Source organism: Dermacentor albipictus, chromosome 2, assembly GCF_038994185.2.
Source record: "Dermacentor albipictus isolate Rhodes 1998 colony chromosome 2, USDA_Dalb.pri_finalv2, whole genome shotgun sequence".
In the NCBI taxonomy this organism is placed as follows: domain Eukaryota; kingdom Metazoa; phylum Arthropoda; class Arachnida; order Ixodida; family Ixodidae; genus Dermacentor; species Dermacentor albipictus.
In genome coordinates, this window is record NC_091822.1 from 22,201,759 (window position 1) to 22,229,365 (window position 27,607).

The window sequence follows — 27,607 nt, forward strand, 5'->3', positions numbered from 1 at the left end:
CTATTACTGCATTTTTCACACTTATAGCTAACATTGTATAATTAGCAAATATTGTGTATAAGCTCATGATTTATTTCCTCTTTATTTGTTGTATAACCCACTCCCCTCTCTAATGCCGAAAGGCCCTGAGGGTAAATAAATAAATAAAATAAATAAATATGATGCGGCTAAAAGCTCGGCAAGATCATTTTCCAAGGCTGTGTTCGCATTCCTACAATAGAGAGTGTTTCGCTAGGCCAGTTGGCTCATACTTGCAGGTTAAGGAAGCCTTAACACGAGAGAAGAAAATGTATTCGGCTGCTAAGCATCAGGTCGCGGGGTCAAATCCTGGCCGTGGCGGCCGCATTTTGATGGCGGCGAAATGCGAAAACACCCGTGTTCTTAGATTTAGGTGCACGTCAAAGGAACACAAAGTGGTCCAAATTATTTCGGAGCCCCCCACTATGGCGTGCCTCATAATAGGATCGTAGTTTTGGCGCATAAAACTACATAATTTAAAGGAAAAAAGTACCCGCAAGAAATACCAGAGGCACACTGCAAAATAAATGTAACATAAGGAACGTGCTTACAACCTGGTCGGTATGCAACGGAATTGTACGATACAATGCACATCTGCATAATTACTTCTGTTCAAATAAGATTCTTAGTAATTTAGCAATTTAATTATTACCTTATTTACACGCCCACGTTTGCTGTAATTCAGCTACAGTTTTCAATAACTTATTACTTCTAATGAATTACACTTTTGAAATAACAAGCTATGACAGGCGCTAAAGCTTGGTAAAATTATGAACTGTTACGTTATTTGGTCTTGCATTGGTGACAAGGAACATTAGGGCAAACGAAAAGACAACTGACACGTGAATAAAAATAAAGAGAAATGCTTCACTCTTAACAATTTGTTAAGTGGAAGGTTTTCACATATACATCAGCTTGACATGTACGCGCACAATAAAAGTGCCCAAATATCGCATGTAGCATACGTTTAGGTCAAAGGCGGTTAATGCGATCGACGGCTGACTTATCCAACGATCTTTGTTCACTTCGATAAAAAAGCTTCCAACGCAAGTTTAGAAGAAGTGTTATCGCTTCTGTGGAAAATGGTAGTCCGCGAGAAAAGAGCCTCACAACAACACGCACTAACATGCGCAACTATGTCTGTGCCCTTTTATTGCTTACTTTCTGCGCACGCTCCCTTTGGCAGTCGTTCACACAACGTTCGGTTAGGCCATTATACACCGCAAGAACGGTGTGGCGTAAAGAACAACTCTCGAGCCCTTGAGGATGACTTTCTCATGCCGTATGTGGCAATCTCGCCTGCTTTTGCAGCAAGTTCGAGGGCACAGAATAAACGTAATGATGTTAAATGACAGTCAAACGAACTGATGGAAGTACACTTTCACTGCTTGGCGCGGAGGATGAAATGAGATGTATATATTTATTGGCAAAGATATACGGTGCAACAAGATTGTAATCACGCATCTTGCACCTTAGCCAATTAGGCTAGTAATGTATATATTGCACAAAATATTATAAAACAGGCGAAAGGGATAGGCTAGCGAAAGGCACACACATCACAAAAACGTTTCGCAAAAAAAATCGGCAGTGGCTTAGCTCGGCCATGCCAGGATATACGTAGCGAAAGCTAAGGCATAACATGGTTAGCCTTGGTTAATCTTGATTGCAAGTCCAGGTTATTCTGGTGGTCTAGCTGTGTTGCAGCGTTTAGCCAGTCGTTCGGCGCGCTATTCATCTGTTTTCTAGGCGATTCGTTCCCTCTTCATCTCGTTCCGATGTCGATTCCAGGCCTCCTCCTACTTATCAGAATTGTCGCCGTCCATTCTGCCGCCTCAACTGTGGTGATTCCTCCAATAAGACTGCTACACTTGCCTTACTAGATAACGTTCTAGCATTAAACCTTAACAGGTTCAGATTCCAATGGCGGCCTGTTCGAACCCAGGTATTCTTAGCACCCTCTGCTACGTCAGAATTCTGACCGCCGGCGTGGTCAGTTGCTTCGCAGCCGCTGGAGACTGAGGGCCGGGACTTGATTATTGTATTCCTATAGGAGGTTGTGGTCAAGTACTGCACCAGGGTGGCCAATCCTTCTCTGGTGAGGGAGTGCGTTACCGGTTCTGGTCACCGGGATCAGGCCGCACTCCAGGCCTGTTTATGCAATTTTATCAACACGCGGATGTTTTGTAATCCGGTGGAAAATTGCGCGGAACTGGGATTTCAACCACGGTTCTCTTGCACGCCAGGCGGACACTCTACCTCGGCGCCGCCGCTGCACCCGCTCTACGCCCCCGCTGCACTCAAGATATAGTACATATTTCCAAACATATCTATTATTTAATGAATCAGCGGATAGGTTATATTATGTGTACACTGACGCATAATGCTAATATAACACAACGAATATGGTGGTATTATGTGATTTGTTAAAGTGGCTGTAAAATTACTGGCGTGCTTAATCCTGAGCGATCTTCATTCCGGACTTTTGAGCCAGCAAAGGACGTCACTCGACAGCCGTACATGTTATTGGTTTTTGACAAAGTAAAATTTATGCAATTCGCCTGCCTTTTGCTACGTTACGGCCATTGTAGGTAGGATGATGAAACGGAATGTTAGTGCATGCTAGAGGAGTGTGTAGAGGACGTGGAGCATTTCTAGGTGAAAAGGTCATAAATCTTAGCACTCTCTTCTGCAGAGTGCTTAGTGCTGCATAATGAAACGAGAAGTGTGACCCGAGGATTCTTTGTCATAAGTCATATGGCACTGGAAAGTGCTAAAAATAATTAGTCGCAGTACTTCCTTGCTTTAATATTCTCGGTCCTTAACAAGCGCAAAAAACTTACAGTCAACTTTTTATACATGCAGTCGATGTGGCATAACCAATGAAAATCTTAGTACTTATATGCACTGATACGTTCTGTAGCTACTCTACTAAGGCGGAGACTGCAGCTTCTTTGAACCCGAGTTTGCAGCCTGAGGCGAAACCGATAAATTTTCTTGTGTTTGCATTCATGGCTAATTTACTGCGGCAAAACCACTTTATTGTGTCATTCGTTTGCGAGAGCTTCTGCTGCTTCCATTGAGCGGCGTCATGATCAGAGGGGTAGTTTCATCCGCTAGAGTAAAGCCTTGTTGTGCACAAAATACGAAGGATAATCATTAAGAAACAAGGAAAGAAAAAGTGGTTCGAGTCGTGACAGTCAGAGTCCCTGTGTTTAGTGTCATATTTAGGTTCTGCTATTTCCGTGTATTGTCTACCATCACTCAGGTAATTGCTCAAAAACCTAAGTACCATCCCATGGCATCCGAACCGCTCAAGTTTATACACGAGGATATTGTGGTCAACAGACCTGAATGCTTTTACAATGTCAAGCAATATTGTCAAACAAATTTTGTTACTTTTCAATGTGCGGTTCCTGATTTCTGAGATAGAGACAACTGTAGAGGTGGAAAGGTTTCTCTCATACGCAGGTTGGTGTTTAGTTAAGATAGTGTATTGCGGTATTTTTTTAGCACTTTTGCTTTACTGAAAGCGTAGTAAAGCAGGATGGTATTGCGATTGGACAATAAATAGACAGGTTCTTTTGGTCACCTGTTTTTTACAATCTTTTATACTCCTGGATAAAAACCTGTAAATATTTAAGTGCTAATTAAATATGCTCTACTGTCGGTGTCAAAAAATGTTGATGTCGTGTGTTAGCTTAGCATTTGTTTCACCGCGCCCGACCACCTTGTTCGCTGCCATCTTTTCAGCAGTAATTTTCACGCGATAGCGTTAAGGAGTCCATGTCGCAGAAAATCCGGCGTCTGGCATCGCACATCGCTTCGGCAAAAAGATTTTCGGACACACATTCCAACGCCATTTATGTGACGCAAGGAATTCACTGAACTAATTGAATTTTTTAGGCTAGAATACGTGAAAAAATTTTAAACTACGACTTACAACCCAAACACATGATATCACTCGAATTGTAATTTGAATACGCCAGAAACTACTTTGTTCGCTGCAATTTTTTCGGCAGTGATTATTATTTCAGCTGAAACAATTTCTCTGAACGTGAACGTCCAACCCTGGATTTTTGGCAGAATAGCCCCATAAATATTCATAGTGGTAAAAACATTTTGCCTATACTGTCAAAAAAGTTATTCAGCTGTATCCCGATGTCGGCGTCACTGTATTTGACCATACGCAGATCAGGTAGAATAGTACGCTTTTCGGATAGTTTGCTAACCGTATTACTTATGTGCGAGACTGCCTCGACTTGCCCTTTAGTTGGAATATTAGGTTGCTATAATATTGTTTATTTCGTTTTTGAATAAGCGACATCGATAGTTTCCTCGTTATCTCCTTCCTTGTGGTAGGTGTTGCCGCCATTTTGTTTACTCTTGCACCGCCATACCTCCTTGAGTCTAACTACTTTTAGGATTCCCTTCCTTCTAAGATGACATTCCAAGCATTTGAGAGCGTATAGATTTTTACTTTATGCTGGCGGACTGCAATATTGCAATTAAATTTTCATATTCCATATTTTCATTACTATATGTAAGACGAAAAATGTGGTTCCTAAATTGCTTAGCTGGTAGCTCAATAATCCAACCGAGAAAAAGTGCTAGAACACGCTGTGGGGCTAGTTGTTTCATAGCTTTCAATAGATGAAGCGCCAAGAGAGACAGCACACTAAGAAGGAGCAACGACAGGACAAGGTACCACATGTAACTGTTTATTGAGGTCAAAAGCGGCTGAGTATATAACCATGGGGAGAATGGCACGACAAAAGAGGGAGCGTTCATTATGTGAATGCCCACGCGCGAGAACACAGTTGTATACGAACGGAGTCACAAGATTAACCAAAACCTAAAACCTTTCTTAAAACATGCTTTCATTCGTGTAAATATTCAGAGATTGGGCGCTGACACAGGCGCCCCCTTTTAATCTGGTTGGCCTCCAACGCGCCTGGTCCTGTCATTATTCGTTCTTAGTGGGTTGTCCCTGTTGGCGCTTCATCTCTTGAAAGAAAAAGTGCATGCGGTTCCCTTGCTCAGTCATCATTTATCGGGATAACAAATAGTGTGTGAAAATGGTCATTGAGATTATTTGTCTGAACTCGGGTATCATTGTTTGTAATTTTAATGTTTGCTAGTCTGTCGTCGATTATGCACAATATAGTGTAGCACACGTATGATGTGGGATATGACTTTGAAAACCACACGATGCAAGTGTTTTCTAAGTTATTTCAAGGTTTCGCTCATGTACGTTACACTTTGCTTAAGACAAACGATTTCTTGTTGCAGATTTGCGTTTGTGTGATTGACATATTTCAGCTGCTCTTTCACCGAAGCTGGCTGCTTAGCTGTTACCATCGCGGACAGCGAGCGATTGAAACTTCAAGTTGTCAAAAAAAAAGAAAACGAAGCTGCAATGCGCAGACAGTGCTATTAGGGTCGCCTCCGATGTTGCTTCTGCCTGGACCGCTCGCTTTTATTGCAGACCAGTGGCTCTCGCAGTACTTTGCAGACCTTTTTTTACAGGCTCCGGACGGTGCACGCAGGCGAGTAGATAAGATGTAGTAAACTCCGTTAAAGCAGCGCGATCCGCCTCCAGTTATGAGCCTTCTAACGTCTGCGTGCTCCTGGTAGCTCACAGTAAACCACGTAGCAGCTGCGCCTTTAGTGGATGTCCTGTAATGCGCACAAGATGCGATTAGGGCCCACTCCGATGTTGCTTCTGCATGGATCGCTCGCTGCTGTCGATATTTGTTTCTCAATCCCACCGGATACGATTTTGGCTTTTTTAAGGGAGTGCATTGAGAGCGGTGGTGTGACTGACGTTCAGAATTCTCAAGGCCGTTCAGTGGAAACATTCTTTCAGCTTTACTAGACTTTTGTTTGGGTGCCACTTTTCTACAGACTTTTCTGTAGCGTCGCGGTATTGGTTCATGTGTTGCTCCAATTCGATATCGCCATTTTTTTAATTATACATAATTATAGGGTTTTACGTGCCAAAACCACTTTTGGATTGCGAAGCATACCAGAGTGGGGGACTCCGTACTAATTTTGACCACCAGCTGATATATAACGTGCCCCCAATGCACAAGACACGAATGTCTTTGCATTTCAACACCACCAAAATGCGCTTACCAGCGCAAGAGATCTTTTTTTTTTTATTGATAGGTCTTCGGAGCTTATGGTTAATGGGAGAAAGTATTAAAGATTTTTAGAAATGTTGATATTTTGTAGCTCTTAGACAACGAGGGTGATGCGAAATCTCCTGCTGTAGCTTTTATATAGCGCGGGGACCCATGTTCTTAGATCTAAATTTAAATATTTAGATTTAAATATTTAGTTAAGGTCCCATTTGGCCCGCTCTACAGCCGAGTCCTTTGATACTATTGCCCTATGATTCCACGCACTCCAAGGTGCGCAAACGAGCATTAGTTACGCTTCGCTTTGAATTGGCTGAGTGCGGTACGGCTTTACTAGCCGAGTAGGCAGCCTTTTAGTTGCTCGTTTCCCTATGTCGGCCAACAGGAGCGTCTGTGTTAGTAAGCTTCTAGTGTGTTGCAACACCACGGACCCGAGTATATGGGGTTGGTCCCTCCTGCGCTTAGCCGTGCGTGGCTTAGCCGTGTCCGGCCAAAATGGGCTCCCGAGGTTTGAACCAATGCTTTATAGTCCATCGGCGGAGGCAACCTAAATCCTTGGTTTCCACTTCACGTAGACGGTTATACCAGGCTGAAGACCCGCCGTGGTTGCTCAGTGGCTATGGTGTTGGGCTGCTGAGCACGAGGTCGCGGGATCGAATCCCGGCCACGGCGGCCGCATTTCGATGGGGGCGAAATGCGAAAACACCCGTTTGCTTATATTTAGGTGCACGTTAAAGAACCCCAGGTGGTCAAAATTTCCGGAGTCCTCCACTACGGCGTGCCTCATAATCAGAAAGTGGTTTTGGCACGTAAAACCCCAAATATTATTATTATTATACCAGGCTGAAGCTCCAGAGGCAAATTGGTCGATCAGCTTTTACCATTTTTTCTTCTACCACTCACTTTGTCATCCTCCTTCAACCATCTTTCCTGTCTACTCCTCGTTCCTCCCTTTTCTTCATCTTCCCGGGCGGGCTCGGGTAACCAGATCATTTGTGACCAGATGTGGCCTTCACATATATGGTCCTAGAAGCCATATGCCGTTGAGATGGTAGAGCTTCCTTCACCATTCCTTATCCCCTCCTTCTGATCGGTAATGAGCAACTGGCATCGTCACCGAATGTACACAATTCAAGGGCTCTTACAAACGCTTCTCTTTCAAGCCCTACCTTAACTGAGCTCCACCATACCAGAGGACTCTGCCAGCACTGGTCCCAGCGCAGCCAGCGCAGCCAAAAGGCTAAGCTGAGCCCATTGAGTTTCGAATAGGTCGCTTGCAAGTTGTCGCCTCGCTAGACAATCCTCTCACGGCAAACATACCACTCGTAAGATGCGTGGTCAGCGCCCGCACCAGGTAGGCGATGAACCACCCAGCCAGACGGTGACCACGGACCAACCAGCCAGTCGGTGCAGCCAGCTCCTAAGGAGTGACGGGATTGCTTCGACCGCTCCAACAAACGAAACGCTTAATTACAGGGCCCCAAAAGCTGTATTTAAGAGTTTTTGTGGTTTGCCGAACATGGCATAATATTATTTTCAATATGGACACACTGAAATGCAACAGAACGTCCGAGGTCCCCCGCAACCTCGATGATGTTCAATCACTCTTCCATGATTTCATTCAAAGGTGCTGTGTACACATAAACCAACTTAATAACTAAGCGTACTGTAGTGAATAGGAATATTCAGCTCTGCAACCCCATCTCGAGTCATCTGGAAGGTGCGAGCTCGAGTTTGCCTGGGCAGCTCTGTTTTAGACGCCGCCAGCACTTCCTGCTGCTTTCGTCTCCTATCCTTTGTTGGCATTGGATTTTGGTGGAGGTGCTGCGGTTTTCCCCACCGTGGAATTACGCAACCGAACTCTGCCGTGCGCCAACCACGACGATGCCAGCCAGACATCCCCACCGTTTTCACCAGCCATCATATGTACCGCTGCCAACCGTCAGCGCGATACTGACATCTTCAGCGGCAACGATGAGAAAGACGTTGAAGATTGGCTAAAATCGTATGAAAGATTGAGCACCACCAACAAATGGGATGATCTCCTAAGCGTCAACAACGCAATCCTCAATTTATTGGGCGTAGCCCGCCTGTGGCATAAAAACCACGAAGCCGATCTCCGCACGTGGGGTAGCTTTAAACCAGCATCGCAGAAGATTTCGGCCACCCTGGCGTGCGCAAGCTTCGCGCTCAACAACGCCTACGCTGCCGTTCCCAGCTGACTGCTGAAATGTTCACCAGCTACATAGATAACATCGTAGATCTCTGCCGGCGTGTCCGCCCGATGATGGTGGAGGCGGACAAGGTAGGCCACATGATGAACGCCATTTGCGATGGAGCCTTTCATATGCTGTTGTCCAAAAACCGTGGCACTGTTTCTCAGTTCAATGGAATTTGCCAGAGTTTCGACGAGCTCTGCAAGCGTCTTCTCAAACCACGCCCATCTTTGTCCGATGACACCCTTGAGAGCTTGGCCGCCGTTACTGACATGGACTCCCTATTTTGTCAGGTAAAGAAGTTCGTCCGTGCTAAGGTCGCTCGTCAGCTTTCCCTGCTGGCCCCAGCCGCGCAATCACCCTCGCCTTGCCTGCCGAGTTTCGCCAGGTCACACAGAAACAAGTCTGCGCAGCTGTGCCTACCGCCCGTGAGATTCCACCGGTGCCTCCTCTCGTTGCCAATACCGAGGTGAATGCACCTTGGTATTGCACTGCAGCCATGCCGATGCTGTCGCACGGCCAAGATGTGAGACCGTTGCGCCCTTCCCATCAGCCGTGCCACTGCGTCCATCTACTCACTTCGTGCAGCCGAGGCACCCAAACAGCAGTGGAAAACGGATATCCCGACAACCGGCCAGTATGTGTTGCGGGTGGTCTACCTGGCCACGCTGCAAAATTTTGCCGCTTCCGCGCAGCATCCTACCGCCATAGATTCGACTGCGATTCATATGTTGCAACCTACCTGTCGTTTGCCGCATCTCTTAACTTGGCCAGATGACTTTATGCTCGCACCACCACCCTCTTGTTCACCGCTGTTCGCCATCGACTAGACACTGCTCACTTTGGCCGGTGCGTCGTCGTCCTTTTACGCCGGAACGGCAAAACTACTCGCCGCAGTTCCAGAGGCAAGAACAGCATCGCCCACTCGAAGACCAATGCCTCTCCGACTAAAGTGTTTTCGGCGTACATGTGGATGGCGTCGGCTGCACTCACCCTCGTCGACTCTGGTACCACAGTTTCAGTTCTTAGTGGCAAGCTTTGCCGTTTGCTCAGAAAGGTTACGACGCTCTGTCAAGCATATTAATTTGTACTGCTAGCGCTGACCGCACGATGCCGGCGGCTGCATGTACTGCCCGGGTTGTGATTAACGACCTCCTATGCATTGTCGACTTGTTGGTGCTGTATTCTTGTTCGCACGATCTTATTTTAGGCAGTGACTTTCTTTCCGCTAATAAGGCCATCATCGACTGCTCTCGTGCTGAAGGGGAATTTCAAACGCTTTGCAACGCTCCGTTTTTTTGACGCTCGTCAAGCTGAAGATTTGTTGGAGAAGACGTTGCAATACCACAGCACTCATCTGCCCTTGCCTTAGTCTCCTGCAAAGTCGTTGGTGATGCAAGCGAACTATGCGCCATCTGCCATCCTCGGTCGTCGCAAATGTTCCCCCTGCCTTTTGCTCTTTTACAATTTTGTGGCAACGTCAGCAGACTGCTTGTCTCCAACCAATTGTCATGTCCCCTCACATTGCTTCTTAAGGAGGGCGTTGGCCACCTCCAGTGTGTCTACGCCGCTGCTATCATTGACATGCCAATTGGTTCCGTCACTACTCATGAGGCAGCTGGAGTGACGTGTAAGCCAGCGCAAGAGCCAACTTCATCTGATGTTTTAAATAGCTTTTTTATTTATTGCGATAAAAACTTGCCCTTAAGGCATAATTCTTGGTGCGTATATGCGTATTATATGTGTGCTGTGAGGCCTGTGTTGTGTATGAATTGAAGCAGTGTTTTGTGGAATCTGTTGTCATGTATCCAGCGGTCATAGCTGGTGGTCATAGCTGGTTGCTTCTTGACGTGCCTGAAGTCTGACGGCTGAAGTATGCCAGCATCACGTTCACGTTCCATGCGTGCAGTCAGGCGATCGCACGAACGTGAGGTCTGCCTTTCCTTGCAGCTTCACGTTGAGCATATACACGTGCTTGGCGAATTCTACGTCAAGCACGCCAACACGCTAGGCCAATTCCCGGAGCCACTTGTAACTGGACAGTAGTGGCTCGGGCCAATCCTTCGGTGGAAACAATTTTAAACTTTACTAACCTAGTCGAGCCGAGTTTCGCCGTCGCCAGCTGTTTGACCTTCATTCGACCACAGCTGCGTCGTACCCTTGGCAACGCGTCACGTGACTCGCTGCGCCGAGCTCCGTCGCCGCCACGTGCGCTAGCAGTCGCCTCCGGCTTTGCGAATTTGCTCTCCGCAGCTGGGCCGCCGCCGGACCAGGTGACTGGCAGCGCACCTGGCTAAGAGTGCAGCCACGCTCGTCTAGTCAGTGCGAGCTTGGCCACTGATGAGAGCGGGGCCGGGCCGCCTTCTCTGAGCGTTGCGGGACAGCCGGAGGCTTTGAGCTGTCGTCGCCAAGAGGCATCTGACCACCCCGCGGATATCTCCCGGTGAACTACTGCAATAGAGAGGGCCCGGAATGCAGCAGGCGCGCACCGTCGAGATCAATGTAGCGACCGCGTTCGCGCCATGTCCGTTGGTGCTTCGACGCTGCGCATGTTCGCAGCGTCTCTATGCGTGTCTAGCACTTGCGCTTTCGCAGTGGCACAGCAGGCGTCGCACCGTCGAACAATGCGTGTCTACAACCATAATCAAAGTCATCTCTAGCCACCGAGCTAGGCACGGCCGTTATACCTGGCTTAGCGGTGATCGTATACATAAGTGTAATAATTACAGATAAATCAAAGGTTAACCAAGTGAAACGAAGACATAACCAGGCTGAACCAAGCTTTCGCTTTGCATATGTAGGGTTAGCTTAGCTAAGCCACAGCCAATTTTTTTATTTATTTCTTAAGGTTATACAAACGAAACGAAGCTTTTCCGCAGTTCAGCCATCGAACTCACGTGAGACAAGTCCCGTCTATGAACTAAGCTTCCATCGCTTTTCGAAATTTATGGAACTGTAAGTGATTGAGGCCATGAGACCTCATAAAATTTGCACTTGAAATGACAGGTGTTAGTAGAAAGCACATACAAACGTATTTCCCACGAGGGGCATTGTGAATCATGCAGTGCAAAGACATTGTCTTTCAGCATCGGCCAACTTCAGCAACATTTTACTATTTCCTCTACCACTACTTTTTGCTCCAGACATATTTCTCCGCCACCAATCTTGATATATTTAGCTTTGCCCCACTATAACATGTGCGTGGACAGCATTTCCTAATTTTAAAATGTTCTCCCCTGCTACAGTAGCATGCATGCTGTTGACTGAATAAAATAGTTTTATACCATATGCAGGTATTAAGCACAGTGTTTTTAGCTCCAGTTGTCGGCGACCTTCAAGAAACCTTCCACCAAAAGCCAGAGCCGTTATCTGGGCACTCAAGACGATAACAGAACGAGAACATCCGGGCATCGTTGCGAGAACAAAGTGGCATCATTCGCGCAACCACTCAAAATATAAGAAAATGTGGTCTCTGGCCCGCCACCTTTTGGAATGGACCGCAATACAAACAATAGTTACTACCCCTATGAGCTACAAAAAATGTGGCTTCCGATTTCTGCCAAAGTTTGTTCACAGTGTCACTCAAGCTGTAGCTTCTATACCACGGAATTTTTATTTGCCATTCATTTCATTTCATTTATTATGACCTTGAAGGCCCGAAGGCATTACACAGGGGGGGGGGGGCAATACAAACACGTGTAACAGTGGTTTCGTGCAAAGGAAAGAAAAAAAGAAAAAAAAGGACATTGCTGATTTCGTACAACTTTAAGCAATCAAAGAAAAAATTCGAATTGAAAGAACTAACACGGCAGTACATTCGCAATAAAAGAAACAAAAGAAAAAGACTAGGTGGAAGGGTTGACAAGGGTAGACTATTCCGAGTGGTTTATGATGGGTTCATGAACGATGTACACGGGGAACAGAAAGTTATTCAAAGTGATTTGTTAGGTATTCAAGAAATTTTTTGCGGTCAGTACAGGTAACGAAGTTGTCAGGGAGCGCATTCCAGTAAACGATTGCATCAGGAAAGAAGGAAGTGGTCATGGCAGATGAGCGGCCAGGTAAACGCGCTGTGGCAGAGCTGTGACTTATGCGAGAGGAAGTTCGTAATGGTGGTTTAAGAAGGTGGTGCCTTGAGCGTGGATTGTAAAAAAATTAAAGAGTGCAGCAAGCAAAGACGTGATATGATGCGGCGAGACTTCAGTGTTGGCGGACCTATTGTTTGCTTCAAAGAAGTGACACTAGTGTACCGTGAATAATGTGAAGTGATGAAGCGGGTGGCTCGGTTTTGAACGGACTCCAATGATGCGGCTAGGTAATCTTAAGATGGGATGCCAGACAGCAGAAGCAAATTCGAGTTGTGGACGGAAAAATGTCACGTACGCCAACTTCTTTACCTCTGGGGATGCCTTCTTTAGACGTCTTTGCAGATACCCAAGTGAGCGCGCAGCTTTGCGACGTATTGTTTCGATATGTGTTATCCAAGAGAGTGATGACGTCAAAATAAGACCCAGGTACTTCTAAGATGAAGCGGCGCTGATGTTGACAGAGCTAATGCGATAAGTGGAATTAAAGGGACTGCGCTTTGGGGTAAAATACATAGATTTGCATTTCGATAAGTTTAGAGGCATGTGCCATTTTTCGCACCATGACGAGATGGCATCGAGGTCACGCTGCAGGCAAAGAACATCGTCAGAGGAGTTAACAGTGTTGTAAACTACGCAGTCGTCTGCGAAAAGTCGTAGTTTACAATGTATGCTAGTAGGCAAGTTGTTTACATAGATTAGAAATCATAAAGGGGACAGACAGGCGCCCTGAGTGACGCCCGAAGTCACATCGGTAAGAGGAGAGCGGTGATTGTTTGTAGAAGTGTATCGTGTGCGCCCGGATAGGAATTGTTGAATTCATCTGAGTAAGTTATTACAGATTCCAAGTCCATATAGTGTTTGCAGTAGGAGCTTGTGAGGCACCTTGTCAAAAGCTTTTGAGTAATCTAAGAAAACGGCGTCGCTCTGCAGGTTCCTGTCCATGATAAGCAGAATGTCGTGGGTGAATTCGGCGAGTTGGGAATCACACGATAAGTGTTTCCGGAAACCATGCTGAAATGGGTAGAAAAAATTATTGCTTTCAAGTAATTTCATTAGGTTTGAGGCTATAATGTGTTCTAGTAATTTTGAGGGGATGCTTGTAAGGGAGATTGGGCGGTAATTGGTAATCTAACTGGTAAGGTAAGGCAATTGGTAAGGTAAGTAAGGTCAGGTAAGGTGATTTAAATATGGACACGATATTAGGTTTCTTAAGTCACCGGGAACGGTCCCCGTTTCTAGCGATTGTTTGAATAGCGCGCAGAGTATTTGTGCTGATACATGCGAGGTGTTCTTCAGAAGTTTACTACTAATACCATCACAGCCAGCCATTTCTAATAGCGGTGTCCAAAAGGCAGATATAGGGCACCATACACTTGAATGTCATCTTTAGGCGCAGAGACAGACAGTGTTGCGTGTGCTCATTTCAATGCCAGCGGTCCGCGAGTACTGCTGCGCTGGTCTTGCTCCACCTCGAAAGACGGCCCCACGCTGTGTAACCAAGCCGGTGTCATTCGGCACGCCGCGGAGACCTTCCTAAGGCCGAACACTTTCAAACAACAACTTCCACGCGAGATTAACAAAAAAGAGAGAGAGAGAGAGTAGCGGCACATGCTGAGTGTGCTGCACTGTCGGAGGAAGAATAGCAGTTGAAGACGGCGGCACCACAGGCAGCAAAAGACGCCATATGGACGCGATTGTTCTCGGTCACTCTCGACGACAGGAAACAATTGCGCCCATGTGGACCATGGCACTGTACGGCGTGCTGCGGTGGCGTGCAGTGTGGTGTGGTGGGGTGTGCAGTTGCGAACATGCACAACATCAATTATAAGATTGTGGCTAGTGTCATCTCCAACTAATGTGATTTTCGGTAACCATTTCATGTACATCTACCCTCGATTGCGGCAGAGCGAGCAATTTTGACATGTTGTAGGTTCGTGGGAAAGAAAGCTCGTGAAATATTTTTAGGCTAAGCGCTCCAGTCATTGCATCTCGCGCTTCTCGCGCGATGGTCAAATGAGGCTCCCTTTCGCTGGCGCTGCCTCGGACAAGCTGGCGTCATCATGTAAATGCAGTAAAGCCGGCTCCCAGAAAGAAGCGCAATAGCGTAATGCTTTGAGGAAAAGCCCTCCTCACAAACGGAGATGCAGAGGAGGCTTTGCGTGCCGTGTCAAACTTGACTTACACCGTTACGAACGTCCTCGCATCTACAACCACGGGACAGTCTGGAGGTTTGCACGGGCTGTAGATCCCTCGTCTGAAGCAAAAGCCCCATAAGAACAAGGTAGCAGAGACAGACAACGCTGTGTACGTATATTCCCATACTGTCATGACGCTGTTTAGTTTGGAGACTGTCGCACCAAGCTAACTCGTGAGGAAATATAACATTCACATGAAAAGGCACAAGAGTCGACACAAAAAGACGCGCACTGCGATGTGCATCCCTTCGTGCTTCCTTTTGCGCATTTGTCTCTGTGAGGTGTTTATTTTAGAAATGTAAGCGACATCAAAAAGAAAAGAAAAGAAATGAAAGCACCTTGGCTGGTGCTTGTCTTCTCGAGCTCAATTCTACAGATTCCTCTTTACAGAACGAAACGCTACATTTGCATTTCTGTGCCCTCTAAGCAGTGATGCCTGTTCTTGTGTGTTCTTAGTTACGCTATCTTCAACGATGGCGTGCCAAGTTCATAATTCTTAAAAACTTGGCAAATGATTCAAATCGCCAGTATAGAACTTGATCGCCGTATATGGTGCAGATGAAAGATAACAATTGTGTATCATTATTTTCAGTACTCACCAGAGATCAAGTTCTGGCACAAGCTGTCCTTTTCTTCGTTGCTGGTTACGACACAACAACAATCGCGATGTCGATGGCCGTCTACTACCTAGCAAGAAATAAGGAGATTCAGGCTCGCCTGATAGACGAAATCGAGGGTGTCCTTAAAAAACAAGTAAGTTGGATTTCTCTATTACACGAAGTCTACACTTGAAAAAATAGAGGCAACTTTATGGCTGACGTGTACCGAAAACTTCAAGTGGCTAGGTTTATTCTCTACTATGAATATAATTACTTAATTTAACTCGTTGTCTGCGTACATCAATATATCAAATGATCCGCATCGGTTGTCTTCGAAGTCTCCTTGATGGCAGTTTTTATATTACTTTCAAATAGGAAGCGTGTCGGAGATGACGTAATAAGAATCGCATAAGCAGTGTGCCTTATTTACAGCATTGCAGAGAATTGTAGAAACGTTAGGCTACAAGTTCACTATAGATTTACACGTGTATCTTAAGAAACTCGTAAGAGATATTCCAGTAAGCTAAAAGAGCACGATTTGCCGAAAAGTTCACCTTTAGAGGAAATAAATTACGTCTTACGAATGATGTGTGGTCACAGTTTCACGAATGCCAGTTTATGGAGTTCCTGGGAAAAATATCGTCAATGCTTGAAAGCGTTGTGTGGCCCGTTGTGCAGTATGTTTCATAAATTTCTGGAGACCGCAGCTTTTATTGGAACGGCCCCACCTCCACACTGTAAGGATTTTTGGCGCTGGGTTAAGAAGGCGTAATACTAAATTAAACAACAATTGTACGTCGAAGCTACATCTCATACGGTGCTAGTTGTTATGTACTGACAGTTTTAGAACGTCTTGCTTACCTATATGAGTGCTATAAACAATTATCTATTCTCACTTGCTACTTTCTTATGCATTATACAAGGTTAGGTTTACGAAAAGCGGCACACCAGGTTGATTGAAGCATAGGCGGAGAGTTTTCATTTTTACTGGGGTGGGGGGGTGCTCTGGCTCGACCAGCTTTTCGAACCATATATATATATATATATATATATATATATATATATATATATATATATATATATATATATATATATATATATATATATATATATAGACATATATATATATATAGTCAAATCATAAGAAGCCAACAAAAGCTTCCACCAAGGACAACACAGGGGAAATTACTGGTGCTTAATCAATGAAATACAGAAGCGCTAAATTCATGGAAATGAAAGTACATTAACAAACAACTCGCCGCAAGCGGGCACTGCCGAACCCACAACCTTCGCATTTCGCGTACGATGTTCGACCCCTTTTCTTCTCGTGTATATATATATATATATATATATATATATATATATAGATAGATAGATAGATAGATAGATAGATAGATAGATAGATAGATAGATAGATAGATAGATAGATAGATAGATAGATAGATAGATAGATAGCTAGATAGATAGATAGATAGATAGATAGATAGATAGATAGATAGATAGATAGATAGATAGATAGATAGATAGATAGATAGCTAGATAGATAGATAGATAGATAGATAGATAGATAGATAGATAGATAGATAGATAGATAGATAGATAGATAGATAGATAGATAGATAGATAGATAGATAGATAGATAGATAGATAGATAGATAGGTTGCACTTGAAGCAGCTTCGTGTGACCACGAAGAATTGAGCGCTGATGCGACGGCGGTGTGCGAGTATGTACAAGACCTCATATTAGGAGTAGTGCTGCAACATCAGACCTGTTTTGTGGAAAAACCGTTTATCCGGTCATTCGATACACCGGTTATTCGAATTTCAAAACCGGACAACCGGATGATCAGTTATTCGGTTACCAGTAACCGAATAATCGTATAGCCGGTTATTCCGATACCCTGGTATTTGTTCACCTGTACCTGCGACCAAATTACCTCTCTTTCTATTTTCTATTAGATGTTTAGTTATTATTGCAACCAATCAAACAAACGCGATATCCTGTCTCCTTAATGTCCTTACCTTTCGTTCTTAAATTTATCTTTCCGAATTGCTGTGCTTTCTAAAACAGTGGTGCAGTTTTTCCCCATGAAGTTATTCCAAGCGCCAGCTATTTTAGTCGAAGCGCCAGTCAGTTTGACCCGAGCGTCAAATAACTTATTCTGCGAGGCACGTATTTTAATCCGAAGGCTAGTGAATTTAATCCATAGATGTATTTGCGAAGGAGTTATATAAGTTCAAAACAATGAAGAAATGTTATAATCTTTCGCCGACAAAACATAATTGAAGAGCTTTCCTTAAAAGCATTGTCATGTGACTACAAAATTCCTTTCCCGCGCGATACACCATAGAAATATTCCATTGTTATGAACAGTATATTACTGCCATGAACAGGTCATGCAAAGCGTAGCTATTTGAAGGTTGTGGAGACATGGATTGAAAAAGAGCAGCATCCTTCAACAAACTGTTGGTTGCTAAAGCTGATAAAAACAAGCTGAAAAGAGCGTCACGTGGCTACTCATCATTTTGTTTTCTACACTGCCCGTTGACATGGATATCAAACGAACGATCTTCGAACAATCTCTGCGATTATAACCACGTACAATTACTCTGCGGTAATTCAAACTTACACTCTGCGCTAACTCTGGCATCACACAAGATGTGAACGTGCTCGGCAATGTGCGCTGCAGTGACCATATGATGGTAAGATGTCGAATTAGCATATACTTTAGGAGGGAACGAAAGAAACTGTTACATAAGAAGCCGATCAATGAGTTAGTGGTAAGGGGGAAAATAGAGGAATTCCAGATCAAGCTACAGAACAGGTATTCCGCTTTAACTCAGGAAGAGGACCTTAGTGTTGAAGCAATGAACGACAACCTTATGGGCATCATTAAGGAGTGTGAAATAGAAGTCGGTGGTAACTCCATTAGACAGGATACCGGTAAGCTATCGCAGGAGACGAAACGTCTGATTAAGGAACGCCAATGTATGAAAGCCTCTAACACAACAGCTATAACAGAACTACTAGACTGAAATAATCAGAACAAGAATGGGCTGGGGTGCATTTGGCAGACATTCTTAGATCTTGAACAGCAGGTTGCCGTTAGCCCTCAAGAGAAAAGTGTATAACAGCTGTGTCTTACCAGTACTCACCTACGGGGCGGAAACCTGGAGGCTTACGAAAAGGGTTCTACTTAAATTGAGGATGACGCAACGAGCTATGGAAAGAAGAATGGTGGGTGCAATGTTAAGGGGTAAAAAGATAGCAGACTGGGTGAGGGAACAAACGCGAATGAAGGACATCTTAGTTGAAATCAAGAAAAAGAAATGGGCATGGGCAGGGCATGTAATGAGGAGGGAAGATAACCGATGGTCATTAAGGGTTACGGACTGGATAGCAAGAGAAGGGAAGCGTAGCAAGGGGCGGCAGAAAGTTAGGTGGACGGATTAGATTAAGTTTCCAGGGACAACATGGCCACAATTAGCGCATGACCATGGTAGTTGGCGAAGTATGGGCCTTTGCACTGCAGTGGGTGTAGCCATGCTAATGATGATATGATCTTGATGATGATGATCAACGCATCTGACATCACTTGGAAGAGTGTGTTATGGGCTCTCATGTAACATCCGACAGCATATTCCTCTTTCTCAACCATATTGGCATGGATATCAAACGATCGGGCTTCGAAGGAGCTCTGTGATAGGAGCTCTGTGTGGTACATATTATTACGCGCGAAGGAGACCGTTTATAACCCTTACTGATGAAGGGGACCGTTTACTTTAGGTCGCGAAGGTGAGCGCAAGACCGGCCAGCTGGTTAATCAACTGAGCATTGTTCTCTTCTTCCTTCCTCCACTCGGGACCAGAAGCACGTTCACTGGTCTTCGTTTTCTTCATGCGTAACATTCCTCTCGTCGCAGACGAAGCCCGCCGGGCGAGTCAATCCATGTGTCTTGACGTGAACAATTTCAAGCGGGTGACATGGACCACTTGTGTCTTGGCAGCTCTTCTACCACTCGCCGTGAGGCGAGCTATGTCATACGTGACTTCCGTGAGTCTGTTATTAATAACAAACGGTCCGTCGTATGTGGCCAAAAGCTTTTGGCATAACCCGCGTTTCCGTACTGGTGTCCAGAGCCAGGCTAACATCACCAGGGCGATAGGTTACCGGACGGTGGCGAATGTCGTAGCGTGCTTTTGATCTGTCCTGCGATGCCAAAGTGCGCAAACGAACAATACGACGAGCTTCTTCGGCAAGGCAGAGAGTCTCGGCGACAGTGGGATTTTCATGACTACAGAAAGGGAAAACAGTGTCGATTGTGTACCGGGGTGGCCGTGCATACAGCAGGAAGAAAGAGCTACAGCCGGTAGGTAGTCTCGTGCTTCGTGGTGCTGAACGCGTACGTGGTAAAACGTACTACGTCATCCCAGTTCTTGTGGTCGGATGAAACATAGATAGATAGCATGTTTACAATTGTTCGGTTGGTGCGCTCCGTAAGCTCATTTGTTTGTGGATGGTATTGTGTCGAGTGACGCAGGTTGAATTCACACACACGAAGCAGCTCCTCTACAACGTCCGCTGTGAATTGTCGTCCACAGTCGCTGATGATCACGCGAGGCGGACCATGTCGCAGGATGACATATTGCAGCAGGAATGTTGAAACATCAGTGGCAGTTGCGGAGGGCATGGCCGCCGTCTCACAGTAGCGTGTGAGGTAGTCGACGCAAACAACTATCCAACAATTTCCCTTGGCTGATTTTGGAAATGGGCCTATGAAGTCAATGCCCACTTGTTGAAAAGGCGTGCTTGGAAGCGAGGTCGGCTGCAGGAGACCAGCTGGAGCAGTAGATGGCCGTTTGTGGCGCTGACACTGCATACAGCTGGCCACATACGTCTCAACAGACTATCGCATTCCAGGCCAATAAAAGCGTTCCTGAAGCCGGTAGAGCGTCCTCGCCGAACCTAAATGGCCAGACGTAGGGTCGTCATGCATAGCTCTCAGAATCGCTGTGCGAAGGCTCTCCGGTACCACTAGGAGAAAACGTGCGCCAGTGCCGGAAAAGTTCTTCTTATACAGGAGCCTATCACGTACACAGAAATGGTTTGCTGTCGTCGAGACGAAGAGCGGTGTTAATTTATCGTCCTTTCGCTGTTCGGCTTTGAAGCAGTCGAAGACTGGAAAACGCGGCGACACAGAAGCCACGAGGTGATCGAAGTCGTCGGCGTCACAGTCCGTAGTGCTAAGTGGCATACGCGAGAGGCAGTCCGCATCAGCGTGTCGTCGACCGCTCTTATAAGAGACGGTGAAGCTTTATTCTTAGAGCCGGAGCGCCCAGCGCACAAGGCGGCCACAAGGGTCACGAAGATTCACAAGCCAACACAATGAGTTGTGGTCGGTGACCACTGTAAAGGGGCGTCCATACAGGTAAGAACGAAACCGCTGAACCGCAACTATTACCGCGAGGCATTCTTGTTCCTTGACAGTGTAATTCTGCTCGGGCCTACTTAATGAGCTGCTTGCGTATGCGATCACGTGTTCGCGGTCACCGTAGCGTTGAACTAGGACGGCACCAATACCTATGCCACTGGCATCCGTATGGACTTCCGTCGGAGTTGAATGACTGAAGTGTTGAAGAACCGGTCGTGACGTCAGCAGGAACTTCAACTGACAAAAAGAAGAGTCGCGCTCCGGAGTCCACTCAAAGGGGGTGTCCTTCGTAGCAGGCATGTCAGCGCATACGCGACGTCGGCGAATTTAGGAATAAATCGGCGGAAATAGGAACAAAGCCCCAGAAAACTACGGAGCTCCTTGACAGAGCGCGGTGCACTGAGCGCTTCAACGGCTGCTGTTTTCTGGGGATCAGGGCGGATGCCATCCGTGTCGACGAGGTGCCTAAGCACAAGGGTTTGGCGGTCTCCGAAGTGGCATTTCTTAGAGTTTAAAACTAGATCAGCGTTTCTGATGCAGTTCAGGACAATATCCAGGCGCGAGTTGTGTTCGCTGAAGGTGCGACCAAAGATGACGACGTCGTCGAGGTAGCACATGCAGATGTTCCACTTCAAGCCGCGCAGAACAGTGTCCATAAATATCTCGAAAGTTGCCGGAGCGTTGCACAATCCAAATGGCATCACATTAAATTGGAAGAGCCCGTCAGGTTTTACAAAGGCAGTCCTCTCCTTGTCGTCAGGATGCATCGGAATTTGCCAATGGCCGGATAGTAAATCTACTGAGGAAAAGTTAGAGGCGGAACGAAGGCAGTCTATTGCGTCATCAATACGTGGGAGTGGGTACACGTCCTTTTTTGTTACAGCATTCAAACGGCGATAGTCGACGCAAAATCTCCAAGATCCATCTTTTTTTTTAACAAGAATCACTGGAGCTGCCCACGGACTCGCTGACTCTTGTACGACTCCCTTTTTCATCATTTCGTGCACCTGTTCATTGATACTTTGGAGCTCTGATGGTGAAACACGATATCGCTTTTGTCTAATCGGATTTGCCGAACCCGTGTTGATGGTATCGCGCGTTCGAGACGCAGGGATTGCAGGTACTTTGTCCTTCTGCGCAATGTCGAAAGCCGAAATGTGCTTCAAAAGCACACCAACTAACGTTCGGTGTTCACTCGTGCTGAGCGATTTGTTTACCATCGACAAAAAGGCCGTTTCCGAACTGTGGCCATCAGGTTGTTCCGGCACATCTGTGTGTTCAGCCACTGATAAGGACGCGTGTTCCCTGGCGAAGGCTAATACCCCTGTCACACTGGGAGTTTTAATGTCATTCGAACCGAATGGCATTAGCATCGAATGACATTATTCGGTTGCTACACAGCGATATTTAATGTCATTAGCACCGAATGACTTCAGCAATCGAATGAGTTCGAGAAACTCATTCGGCTTCGCACTCGGAGCGAATGTGTACTCTCAACCCCAGAAACAAAGCAAAACAGGACACAGTATTTGCAAATTGAAAACCGTACTCGTATAGAAACAATAACGTTTGCGTGTTTCAATGGACTTGTTACTCTAAAGAGACAAAATCTGTGCGGCAGGCTGTCGCAAAAAGTTGTTACTCTCCTGCTCAGTAGCGTCTGGCCGCCGTCCATGCCGCCGCCACTCTGCTCGTCGGTCAAATAGATCTCCACCGCCACTCTGCACGTCTAATCGCTTCCTCTGATTATTACGCCTTGCTCGTAATGCAAAGTACGCAGCAACTGATCGCTTCACCTCCTGCAACTTAGCGCCGTCGTCCAGCGTCGACATGTCAGCCATTTTGTTTGTTTTCAATTTATCGGCTACTCAGGTGGCTAAGCCTTGTTTTGGCTTATAGTGGCCACATAGTCTGAAATAGAACAACTTTTTTTATACGCATTACTAAAATATTTTTTTTCAGTGAAGTGACGTTCCAAAAATAAATTTAAAGTTATGGAATGCTTATGCAAGCACTTTATACCTACTTTGTTCTATTTTAGTTGCGACGTTTTTTTCGGAATCATCGCCATTGATATCGCCACCGAATGACATTAATTTTTCGAGTGTAGCAGCTCCGGGGGGCGAATGACATTCGTTGCATCGAATGCCATTCGATTCGAATGACATTAAAACTCCCAGTGTGACAGGGGTATAATTTAATGCCGTCTGGTAGCATAACAGGCTCCTTAGAACAGTTTACGGTCCATAAGCCAGTGCGTCCTACTTTGATCGACACCACACAAAGTGGCACCAGCACATTCTTCTCCATACAGTTAAAGTGTATCGGTTCTACGGTAGCTTCGAAGCTGTCGGAATCGGCGCCGCAACGGACAACGCGAACGCAAACGGTAGATGATGCAGGTATGATTGTATCGCCACAAACACACAGTGTAGCTTCGCGATCTACAGGGTTCTCCAGGAGTCCTGATGGAATCCGACCACTTATAAATACCGTCCCTGTGCGGCAGTCGACAGTAGGACCACACTCCCGCAAGAAGTCTATGCCTAGAATAACATCATGGGTCGACCGAGGAATAATTACAAACTCTGTCGTAATAATACAGCCTCCCAAAAACACATCAGCACTACACACACCAATAGGTCGCAACGGCTCGCCACTCACTCCTTAGAACTTTGAATCTTCGTCCCATTTAAACGAAACCTTTCGCCCTAACACGCGTTTAAAAGAGACACTCATGACCGAAATTGTTGCGCCTGTGTCCACCAGAGCCATCACAGGGACATTATCTACAAGAACGCGCACTTTGTTTTTCAGCATCAACACAGGAAGTATTTCTGTCAGTAGCACGTCTCCAGCGACCTCACCTCCATCAACCGCGCTAGCTAGTTTTCCGGTGACGAAGGGGACGTGGTGCGACGCAGCGGTGAGGGAGAACGGGGAGCAGGCGTTGCGGTGGGGCTGTCAAACTCCTGTCAGATGCCGGGAAGCGATTCCGGGAGCTTCTCAGCCAATACTCGTCACCAGATGATACGTGTGCTGGCCACGGGGCACCGTGTGGCCGTTCGGAGGGCCTAGAAAACTCTGAGGGCTGGCCATACCACGTGGTCATACGCTGGTTACAAAACCGCGATATATGACCCGGGACACCGCAGGAATAACACACCGGGAGAGGTCGAAACCTTGGTTGTTCGTCGATGAAGCGGATATTATCATTTTCCCGCGTGTAGTGGGTTGGCTCCTGGCGTGTGTCACGACGATACGTCGGGCGTCGAGGAGGCGTGCGCTGAGCAGGTTGGTCATAGCGCGGAGTCGGAGGTCAGTCATGTTGGCATCCTCGACTGTGGGGCTGCGCTATACTCTACGGCCGCTGCTGTAACCATTGGTTGCCAAGGGGCCGAATGTGGCACCGTCATAGCCTCACGTGACGTGTACACACCATGATGGTCAGCAGTTGAATGCAACAACTCTTCGCGGCGGGAAAGTTCTTCGCGGACAATGTGTCGGATCGTCGAAGGAAGGTCGAGGCAAGGACTCGTGTCCGCACTGGCAACCATCGTAACGTTTGCCAACCGACCAAACTTTGGCGCAATCCGACGCATCTTGAGCGTTTCAAAAGTTCTGCAGTGCCGGATGACGTCGGACACAGAACTGAGGCTCTCCTTTCCAGTTAGAATATTGTACACATCCTCAGCCACTCCTTTCAGCAAATGTCCAACTTTATCTTCTTCCGACATGCGAGCACTGACCACCTTGCACAGCTTTAGCACTTCTTCGATATATGTTGTGCATGTCTCACATGGTAGCTGCGCCCGTTGCGACAGTGTCTGCTCCGCACGCTTCTTTTTGGCGACTGAGTCCCCAAAACACGCCTTTAACTCGTCAAAAAAATGTTCCCACGTCGTAAGCGCGTCTTCGTGGTTCTCGTACCACACGAGGGCGGTATCTGTCAGGGAGAATCCCACATTGGTGAGCTTAGTGGTTGCGTCCCACCCATTGGACTTGCTCACTCGTTTGTAGTGGACGAGCCACTCGTCGGCATCTTCCCCCGCTTTGCCTCCGAAGGTGGGTGGAACTCGGTAGTATGGCAGTGGACTGCTAGGCGCTGCCTTCGGAGCGGCTACTTCTTCTGGCATTTCGAAGACGGTCACGGCTGATGGCGGGAGGCCGGCAAGTCGACGGCTTCGATGAAGCTGCGGCAGTGACGCTTCCGTTGTTGTGAGCGGTACCCCGCACCTCCACCACTTTTTTACGCGCGAAGGAGGCCGTTTATAACCCTTACGGATGAAGGGCACCGTTTACTTTAGGTCGCGAAGGTGAGCGCAAGAGCGGCCAGCTAGTTAATCAACTGAGCGTCGTCCTCTTCTTCCTCCCTCCACTCGGGACCGCAAGTACGTCCTCTGGTCTTCGTTTTCTTCATGCGTAACAATATAGCGAACATCAAATCACGTGGGAGGCGCTGTCCCGTGACCTCACGTATATTTCGCTGGGCCATGCGCGATTGCGAACCATACCGACTTGGATATCAAACGATCCGGCTTAGAACAAGGTCTGCGATGGTACGCACTCCGCGTACTTCAAACTACGTGGAAAGAGTCCCGTGACATAACGCAACTTTAGCCAGACCGTGGTAATTATCAACCATGCCGAATTGTAAAGCAAACTAACCGGAAAATCAAAAGCTATGCGATGGTGTACACGTAGTTAACGTCAAATTAAATGGGAAAGGTTGTCACGTTACCTCACGTATCCTTCACTGGCCCATGCCTGATTTCCCAGCCATACTGACAGGGATATCGTCTGATCTGGCTTCGAACAATATTTGCGATGATACGCAATTCGCGTATTTCCGACCACGTTGAAAGTTGTCACGTGACATTACATAACTTCAGCCACACCACGGTTAATTACCAACCACACCGACATGGATATGAAACGAACAGGAAAATCAAAAGCTACGGGATGGTGCACACGTAGTTAACGTCAAATGACGTGGGAAAGGCTGTCACGGTACCACGTATCTTTCACTGGCCCATGTGAGATTGCCAACCATATTGACATGGATATCAAAGGACCGGGCTTCGAACAAAGTCTGCGATGGTACGCAAGTCGCGTACTTCAGACCGCGTGAAAAAGAGTAGCGTAACATGACGTAACTTTTGCAAGCCCACGGGTAATTCCCAACCATTCCGACATGGACATCAAACGAACTGGAATCGAGAAGCCTATGCGGTGGTAGCAACGTAGCGGAGCTCAGAGCATGCGGCGAATTGTATCACGTGACCTCACAAATCTTTCGCTGGCCAATGTGTAATTCCCAACCATACTTGCATGGATATTGCTCTCAGCGCGTGTGGTATTTATTTGTTTCAACGAGGCGCGTGGGCGCCATCCCTCGAGAAAAGAAGAAGAAGTACGAACTGGGTTCGTCCTGGGAATCTAACCGGTCAGCGCTACAACCACTGTTGTAAATATAAACTGTAAGTAGTTGCTCGTCTTACTTACTCGTCCTTCGCATAACATTGTGGTGAAGGTGGAATGATCCCCGTACTCGCCACGGAGCTCCGAAGCGGCCGCATCGTTGTCTTCTCAGCCATGGCTTCCGATAGAACCACCCCGTCACCACCTACACCTGTGGCGCCAAGCACAACGTACGTTACGGTTCCTAGTCTCCGTGATCCTGAGGCATTCTCCGCCCAAAATGACGTTGATGGCGACGACTGGATCACCATGTATGAGCGTGTTAGCCAAAGCCACCACTGGGACCCTACCGTCATGCTTGCCAATGTGATCTTTTATCTGGACGGGACACCGCGTGTCTGGTTTCGCACCCATGAGGTCGAGCTCTCCAGCTCGGACATTTTCAAAGAGCGGCTTCGCGACCTATTTGGCAACCCGTAATGTCACCAACAGGCTGAGCGAAAAGAGCTTGCCACCAGTGCCAGTCGTCGACCCAATCATATGTCTCCTTTCTACAGGAAGTGCTCGCGCTTTGCCGGAAATTCTACGTGTACATGACCGAGGTTGACAAGGTGGGCAATATCGTACAAGGCATCGCGGACGATGCCTTCAATTCGCTTGTCTATAACGACGTTTCTACCGTCGACGCCATCGTCAAAGCATGCCGCTGATTCGAGGTATCCAAAAGCCACCGCATCGTCCCACAGTTTTTCCGGCTCCCAAACACCCCTGCCATGTCATCCTGCTCCGCTCTTACCACGACACGACCAATTAAAGAGAACGGCACACGCATCGTTCGCCGCGAGATCGAAGCGGCGAGTCAAGCCCCCCTTCATTCACGATCCCCTGACGGTACCTTTGACCAGGTGGCCCCCACTATTTCCGTTATTCAAGCACTTGCATGGCAAGAAGTTGCAAACCTTGGCATCCCTACCACCTGCTCTGTCTCCCGACCTGATTAGGCACCCATTCCCATGTCCACAACCTTTAATGACCAGTATTTCACTCCCAGACCACGCAAACGCAATCCTGCTGAATGGCGAACCCCAGATGACGAACCGATGCGCCTCCGCTGCCACCGCGTTGGCGATGTATCCCACCACTGCAGCACCACCTGGATGCCGCCGTACTGGAGCTCATTCCCTGCTTCTCGCCCATACGCCGACGCTCGCCCTTATTCACCTCGCCGTCTGTACCCTCCTTCTGATGCCCCTCACAGCTGCTCCTCCGTGCGATCGCCGTCACTCCCCGTCACACCAGCCTCCCCGCTTTTCTTCGCTAAACAGATGGATGGAACACTAGGCCATGCAGCTCTTGGAGGTAGTGCTGCATCACGTTCGTCCTGTCCAAATCTTCCGTTAACGCTCCTTACCAACACGAACCTATTTGAAGTAGACGTAGCTGGTGTTCCGTTGACGGCATTAATTGATACTGGATGCCAAGTGTCCATAATGAGCCC

At 47.0% G+C, this 27,607-nt stretch overlaps 1 protein-coding gene across 1 annotated transcript in view; it reads left to right on the forward strand.

Moving 5' to 3' along the window:
- The window catches only part of LOC135897944 (cytochrome P450 3A9-like), a 336,077-nt gene that overhangs the window by 208,057 nt on the left and 100,413 nt on the right, over positions 1-27,607 (forward strand). The window contains exon 10 of the mRNA XM_070532782.1: positions 15,250-15,410. Within this exon, the coding sequence (XP_070388883.1) occupies positions 15,250-15,410 (161 nt within the window). The remainder of the gene's footprint in view (positions 1-15,249; positions 15,411-27,607) is intronic.